This window comes from Neodiprion pinetum, chromosome 1 (genome assembly GCF_021155775.2).
Source record: "Neodiprion pinetum isolate iyNeoPine1 chromosome 1, iyNeoPine1.2, whole genome shotgun sequence".
Classification (NCBI taxonomy): domain Eukaryota; kingdom Metazoa; phylum Arthropoda; class Insecta; order Hymenoptera; family Diprionidae; genus Neodiprion; species Neodiprion pinetum.
Window position 1 is genome coordinate 6,892,773 of NC_060232.1, and position 8,588 is coordinate 6,901,360.

General features: G+C 35.5%; 1 protein-coding gene across 13 annotated transcripts in view; it reads left to right on the forward strand.

Moving 5' to 3' along the window:
* The window catches only part of LOC124220994 (Cbl-associated protein), an 88,606-nt gene extending 80,428 nt beyond the window's left edge, over positions 1-8,178 (forward strand). For all 13 annotated transcript variants that reach the window (XM_069138217.1, XM_069138218.1, XM_069138212.1 and 10 more), the window contains 7 exons: positions 3,022-3,226; positions 4,712-4,970; positions 5,499-5,616; positions 5,695-5,817; positions 5,999-6,153; positions 6,274-6,353; positions 6,459-8,178. In XM_069138217.1, the coding sequence (XP_068994318.1) occupies positions 3,022-3,226; positions 4,712-4,970; positions 5,499-5,616; positions 5,695-5,817; positions 5,999-6,153; positions 6,274-6,353; positions 6,459-6,627 (1,109 nt within the window). In that variant the 3' untranslated portion in view covers positions 6,628-8,178. The remainder of the gene's footprint in view (positions 1-3,021; positions 3,227-4,711; positions 4,971-5,498; positions 5,617-5,694; positions 5,818-5,998; positions 6,154-6,273; positions 6,354-6,458) is intronic.
* The last annotated feature ends 410 nt before the right edge of the window (positions 8,179-8,588 follow it).

Consider the following 8,588-nt stretch of genomic DNA (forward strand, 5'->3'; position numbering starts at 1 on the left):
ATCATCATTCGACACAAGTTTTTCCACTTTATTCCGCTGTGGCGAGGAAAACCACCTTCGTCTCTGACTGGATTATAATTATACCTGCTACCTGTGAGCCGTTTCTTTTTTTGCTCTTACATTTTCGGTACGTCGTAATTAATTTTCAAACATATATTATAGACCTGTGTCTCGTGCCGATTCGACTCACGCGTACAATCGTTCCTAATGCGATAACCGCACGCAATCTAATTATTTTTTCCAACGCTACCTGCAGCTCTATAGAGGCTTAATACTATAAAAAGATTGAAATCTTAATTGAAACGTGACGAAAAATATCAGGCGTTCGATCTACGAGATATTTACGATTTTCGTCTATCAGTGTTTTCTTTTTTCCTCTCCCTTATTTTCTCACAATATTCATCGATTTTTCCTAAAGCGAATGTTGACGATATTTTTTACTGATATTTGTTGATCGTAATTATTATATATATGTCACTGAAGGTTCGTTGTGAAATTCAGCTTCGCGTAATAAGCTGGGTAAGCTATTTAATTGACCCCAATTATGACCGGACTACAGAAGGAGATCTGGAACGTCAATTAAGGTTCATGAAAATCTATCTGTGTTTCTATTAATATACCAGCAAGAAAAATTGTTATACATTAGTTTTCTGTGTTATTAAGTGCAAGAAGAATTTTTTTTTCTCTAAACTAAACAACGCTGACCCATAAAAACAGTAATTAAATTACCGAGACGAAAAAATTCTTAATATATTTAATCCGGTCTGAATTTAACAGCAGAGGGAAAAAATTTAAGATGAAAAGAGTAAACACAGAACCAGTATTTTGTTATGAACGGCAAAATAAGACGATTTCGACCGGTGGGAGATGCGTAATTTTATACCAAAGCTATACATATAATCACGATTCGTTGCGCAACAATCCGCGAATGACTCACATAATATGTTTATTTTCAATACTCAACCAGCTCGGTGAAGTGAATACCAGAAGGCCTATAAAAAGAAAAGTAAGAATTTGCAAGATATTTATATAAAATAAAATTACACTGAGAAAAATTTCATTTGTTACAGTAACTATAAAAATTGAGTGAAACAGGTATCGTTAAAAAACCTGTTTGAATATTGTTGGAATTACGAAAAACGAGGTACACGTTCGTAAGGTGCGAAGTGATTCGAATACGGAATATTTCCCACCTAGATACCAAATTAAAGAAAAAGAACGCGATGTAAAATTGCAGCGAACGCGAAGCCGTATAAGAATTCACGTCGAATGAATCGAATAAGTGCGAGCTGCACGGAATGTAGGACGAATCTCATTAATCGGTCACAGTTATGCGTTTTGTCGTTGTGGCGAATAACGCATTGATTCGATTTTATTTTCTGACAGTTCTTCGCGGTGGAAAAATTCGGCATCGAGTTTCCATTCTGCTAATAGTCGATAAAAATTATTCGAATAAACATCTACTCGCCGAATTCATTCAATTTTTCATTTCAGTTACTTTTCTGTTTTTCTCAATAAATTTCATCCGAGTTTACATGTTGAATCTGTGTTGGTCAAAATTGATAACAGACGCAAATACGCGTTAATTATAGATGCGAACTAATTGTTGTATGTCTGAAAATATTCATCCCGGCATATTTTGCATAGGCTATATGTATATGTTCACCGACTCGTTTTTTAAAAAGAAAAATTTCTAAATTGCTTATAAAACTTATCTTTCTTACAAAGTTGTTTCGCTTTCGACAAGCGGAAATTACTCACGTTAGATGCCTGTTTGTTTTTTATCATTTTTTTTTTTTTTTTTTGCTTTCAATTTCACTTTCAAATATCAGATTGCGCTTAGATCTAGATAGAGACAGAACGTTGCGCAACGATCTTGCGTGTATTTCGGGTTTAATTACGAGCGCAGTCAATTATCTTTCCCCCCGCTTATTGCTGTGTATTAATTATACATTCGTTCTCCTATAAGTTGGTTCGTTTCTCATTATCTTTTTCCCGAACATGCAGCGAAAAAAATCGAGTGAAAGCTATGTCGCAGATAAATATTGTAAATAATCCGTCGACCTAAGATTTCGGAGATCGCATTTTCACTCCGACGTGTCTGGAATAGTTATACGTACGTGTAGAAATAAAATTACAAATTGCTTTTCATTCAATCAATCATATCATACGTTATCAGCAAACTTTTGAATCATTGCCTTTGCGAACTTTATCCCCGTTGAATAAGTCGTGTCTTAAAATTCGATAAGAATTATCAGATCACCCACGTGGCTTTGTGTAATAATTTTATAGATAACAATCCGACTGGTCGTAACGGAATCGAATCTCACGAAAAAAAAACTCATCTAAAAACTGTGCGCGGAAAGATTAAACCGTTTCCAGTCCAACAACATCGCACAAAGTAAATGTGTTATTGTTTTTTTTTTTTTTTTTTTTTCATTTATTTTCTTTTTGTTTTAATAACGAACAATCGACCAACGTCTCGTCAAGGTTTCCCACCGCTAATCACCCCGGATGCGAATGAACTCGAGTACAAATTTCCTGTTTTCACGTTAAAGTATGCCACTCAACCATGTATACACGTGTATATTATACCTATACATGATATTCGGTACGCTGTCTATTCGACTGAATGAATTTTAACAACACGCAATCTGTCCCGGACTATCGCTCGCGTGCTTATGTCTAACTAGCTAATGCTGTAATTAATCGAAGGCAACGATAAAGAAAATAATAATAACAATAATGATTACACACAAACATACCTAATTGTACTCGTATATTGACATATTATCTAATCGACAGAGCGAAGACCCTAATAATATATGTCACACCGATAGGTCAATAAACTGGGCTTACGAACTTTGCTAATCAGAGGCTTTGTTTGTTTTTTCTTTTATATCTATTTTATTAAAAAAAAAAAAAACATTTTACTAATTTTCTCGTCACTTACACCGCGAGGCAATAATTTCGTGGCAATTCGACTAATTAATTGACGTTTGATTTTGATTCTTTCTACAGAGTCGCCGAGGCGATATGTGGAGGGTGAGGTGACCATCCATTATCGTTCCCCGGTTCGCACTGAGGCCAAAGAAGTTCTTAGCGAGGCGGAATTGGCGCGAAGAAGCGCCGAAAACATGCGCCGGGTTTATCAGGAGGAACGTCGACGGAAATATCTCCAGGAATTGCATGACATCGACTCGCGTCGTCACACCGACAATTTCACGTAAGATGTTTGGGAATTGAATATCGATAATTCGTAATGTGCCAACGGTGTTGAAAGTCACGAGAAAATCAACATCTTCTTCGAAAGTTCATTTCTATACCTCTATAGTTGCCGAAAAGATGTGAAAACCAGAAGTTCCTTCTCTAGGTACCTAAAACACTCGTGGCTTGAGTAGGTCAAAGCAACTAATCCTCCTCAAGTGTCAGTCGTTTCATAATGTCAACGATCGATGCGATTTAGCGCAGGGTGAGATGTGAAATATCAGGTCATTATTTTACACAATTATCTACCAATTACAGTTTTTCTAGTAAATTTGTTAATTTTTTTTTTTTTCTCCTATCGTTGCTTCTCATTTCATTTGGAGAAAATTAAAAGTTTGAATAAATTGTTCTGTCTGATGTATCGCGTGAACGTTTTGGCATTTTTTTTCTAAACTTGATATCACGTTTGTTTTGTCGTTTTTTTTTCGCCAGTTTTTTTTTTTTTTATTTATAATACCGATGTGCAACGGTACACGTGCACTTCTGTGACCCGACAAAAGTCCGAACTAGGTAGATGCGATTCTCGTGTCACGCAACCTGAGCACCATACATTAATTCAACAGTGACGATGGCACAAAAGCTGGAAATAGACAATAGCGCTGGTTACTTGAGCTATCCAACCTAAAACTGACATCATTCAGTGGCCAGAATAAATTGTTGACTGATATGTACAGGAAATAGTAAATCGTCATTGTTGCGTTCGATTCAAATCTGGGGGCGGGGTTGGAGACCCGAATTTGAAGGGTTCCGATAGCGCCTAATTACGCATTATTTGGTGGCGAAACTTGAAGCAAAGAAATCAGACTTTGAAGAAACGACAAATTTTCGAATGGTCGGAAGCCCGACGGATCAAAATTCCGAAAAATAAAGTTTCGATAGTGGAAAATTTCAAAAATTAAAATATACTCGCACAGCGTAGTTTACTCAACGGGTGGGCGTAAAAAATCAAAACACTGAAAATCGGAATGACCAGGATTCCGAGCGTAAAAATATCGACAATCCAAAACAAAGAAAGATCAAAGTGGTGAAATTTCACCAAGCCAGAAATTCGCAGAGCTGAAAGTCTTCGATCATTCGGAATTTCGGTGTCTCAGATTTTCAAATTTTCTCATTTTCGCACTTCCCGAAGTTTAACTTGTCGGAGTTACGCCCCTTCGGCATTTTTCCCTTACGCATTTGGGACCATTCAAAACTTTGATGTTTCGTCAAAGTTTAACTTCTCGACTTTAAGTTTTGTCACTAAAAAATTCGAAATATCAACCCCATCCCAAATCTCCCAACTATTTTAATCACAAACGCGTGTTCGAAGATTTCCCATAAATGACGCAGACAAGTAAATTTGAATTTTGAAACGCAGAATTAAGGAAATAGTAGAAAAATAATATTTGACTTCATTTTGACGAAAGGTGTTTATTACATATTTACTTCATTAATCCTTTTACAGGCCCTCCCAAAAGTCACCGATCCCGTTGAACCGATACGATGATTTCGTCGACGATCTCAGCCACAGAAGCCGTTCGCAAGAACAAACGCCAGAGCCGCGTCTCGTTGCAAAGGCGCTTTATAATTTCGTCGGGCAATCGTCGCGGGAGTTGACTTTCCGTCGTGGTGACATTATTTTCGTGCGACGTCAGGTCGACAAGAATTGGTACGAGGGTGAGCACAACGCCATGATCGGACTATTTCCGTTCAACTACGTCGAGGTAAGGAATTAAAAGTCGCTTCGTCGCGAGACATTTCCAAAGTGTCTGCGGCCAGAAATTAAGAGAAAAACTCTTTTCTCTTCGCTGCATAATTACTATTTTTTTAACGACACTTTCAGTCGCCTCTGATTCTCTCCTCCAATTATTGCTGCTATACAGTCTTGATTTATTATCAATTTTTACCGTAACCGAAAAATGAGGATGACATTGCATAAAACTTGTAACCAAAAGATCTAGCATCGGTCACTATCTTTTATGATTATGATCACTCGTATGATTTTTTTTTTTTTTGTAACTATCGCGATAATTCAATGTCGGCGCAACGATGAACTTATTCTACTGAATAAAATTTGTAAACTAAACAAACCAGGTAATAACCAAAAAATTCAAAGTTACCTATATTACTAGAATTTTTTGATAGTTGTAAAAAATGAAATAGACAAAAGAATAGAGTAAAATATACTCTCAGATCTTTCTCTTTGCTTGTAATCAAAATGAAAGATGGCAAAATTTAACGACTCGTTGCAGATTCTTCCATACGATGGAATAAGGACGACCACAACACCGAAGAAACCGTACGAAGGACAGGCCAGAGCTAAATTCAACTTTGTTGCACAAACAACGCACGAATTGTCGTTACTAAAAGGTAACATCGTTGTTAAATCGTACGATATTTTACAACAATACCACGATATGTGACAACGTCGGAAAAAACGTTTTTTAGGCGATTTGGTGGTTCTGACGCGAAGAGTGGACGAGAATTGGTACGAGGGTCGCATAGGGAATAGAAAAGGAATATTCCCAATTTCCTATGTGGAAGTTCTCGTCGAGCCAGGAATAAGATCAGGTAATTTACATAAATCAGTGATCGCTACCGTTTGCAGCAAATCGAAAAATAAGATTTCAATTTTACTCACTGTTGAACAGTTCCGCAGGCTGATCGATAACCGTTTTCCAAAAAAAAAACGTCGAATTCACGCCGCTAATTTTATATGACAATAACCGCGCAATCCGCTTTCACTCCGCAGAAACGCCAGCTCAGAATAAACCCGTCGCCGCACCGGCTGCGCACAGTCTATTATCAAATGGTTCGGCTGGAGGAAAACTCAGCATGGGTCCTCACCATTACACCCCGTCTATGCCAACGAACACGAACGCGTCACAGTCCCATTACAACTCGTTGGTAAAGTGTCTCTGATTTAAACCTAAGATATTAGAATAAAAAAAAAAAAAAAAAAAATTGATATACCTGTAAATGAGCTTTTCGGCCCGTCTTTAAACCGCAAAATATCCTTGTTTTCAGCCACGCGTGGGGGGATCGAAGTTGCACGTGGCGCCGGTCAACGAAACTCTTCATATTGACACCCATTCGGAACCCCTTCGGTGAGTAAGGGTTAAAAGTCGTTGGAAAATTGGTAGTAAAAAATGCGAAGAAAAACAAAAGATACTTGGCTAATTTTCAACCGGCACCCTTTTCCCTTCTTACAGATATCGGGCTCTGTACAATTACAGGCCGCAAAACGACGACGAATTAGAGTTAAAGGAGGGAGACACGGTTTACGTTATGGAGAAATGTGACGACGGTTGGTTTGTTGGATCGAGTCAAAGAACTGGATGCTTCGGTACCTTTCCCGGAAACTACGTAGAGCGGTTGTGAAAACCGAAGTCAACGTTATCGCGAAATGAAAAATAAAGAGTCGTACGTCTGTAAATCAGATTTGATCAATGAATAAATCACAATTGCGACGTTTACTGCAGACGAAAAAGAAGAAAAATTCGTGGCAAGATTAGATCCGTGCCAGTTATAATGTATAATTTATGAAAATCAAACGCCTGTTGCAATCTATATTTCGGTATTTATTCTTCTTCAATTCTTTTCTTCTATGAAATAAAAATCGCATGCGCTTGAGACAAAAAATATCATAAGAGAAAAATACAAATATACACATACACATGTATAGATATAATGGAATTAATATAAGAAATCTATATACATATACATTATATTAAATCTTGACGATGATTAGTCTTCCCCAAAATCGTTCACGTATTCGCGTATAAATATATCTATATATATATTATAGTAACACTATAAGGTATATAACAATCATTGCATATTATATAAGTGTAATATATACATATGAATATAATATTATACATACTAGCGAATACACACGAATACTCGATAATCGTGTAATATCACAAGACGATAGAAAACCATCGTGATTATTATACACGTTTACAGAATTCTAATAATGGGTATAACGTCACAAATAGAATTTGCATCTACCAAAAATAACGTATTCTTAAGCAAATATCCAAGTGTAAGCTATAATTTAACGTGTAAGTAGTGTATATGATAACGATAGTAATTTATTAATATACGAAATACATAATTATAACAGAGATCGAGGTGTTGAATCACTATGTTAAAAGAATTATTTCCGTTGAACAAAAAGAAATCTATTGAGAAAAAAGAAAAAATCAAATATTTATACGTTATATATAAGCTATGTCTACTGTCGGAATAATGAATTAAACAGTTATGTCGACGAAGCGTCGTTCAATATTTTGAAGAACATAAATGCGTAACCCCATCACGATAAATTTTGTTATTCCCAAGTGTTATATATATATATATTACACTTATTAAAGCGATAGCCAGGAATCTATAACGACGGCGTAACTATTAAAAAAAATTTATTAACGATGTAATGATAATCACGTACGACTCCGTTGAACCAGTTCACGCGTAACAAACACGTATGTTATAGGACATCATGCCTATGAGCTTTCGAAGAGTCGCTGATAAGATAGATTAAACTATACACGTTCGTAGCACTCGTTAATCAAACCGCTGAGAGTATATTATATTACAAATATAAACGTATATACAGATTTTCCATCGAAATAAATTAGCCTATTTTGAAATGAAATATGCACCGATGAATATACTTATTGTAAAGTTGTTTTATCGAAGAGAGAAGATAATTTATACGTAATATAAGCGTAAACGTAATTCCTTTACACCTACCTGATTATTAAAAATTTAATCACAACAATCGTTCAGGTGAAATAAAATTTTGCAGATGAATTAAAAATTCGTAGGTTTACCGACACACGTAGATTTATGATAGCATATAAAAAAAAAAAAAAAACTCAAGACTAAAAAATAAGGAAATAAGATTAACAAAACTTTGTCAATAAATTCGTTCGATTCGACGACATTTTGTCACGGTTTTTATGCTGACGGTATCCGGATCGTTCAATGAAACTGTTTCCGGAAATGCTTGAGAAAATGAATAATATATGCGAATAAATAACGAATATATATAGCAGAATAACTTGAGTTGAAATTTTTCTAATTTGTACGTTGAAATTAAAGCCTGTCTTCGTTACTTGAATATAAATAGTTTAGGGTAAATGTTGTATATCACGATATGATTGAAAATTTACCTTTCGAAAATACATATTTTTGTAAAAATTATTTATATCTAATGAGTATAATATGTATACTATATATACATATATAGTATATAGTATATACTTAACAACTGCATGACGTAGGACAGAAGAAAAGAAATAAGAAGAAAAAAAAAACCAATAATGATATAGATT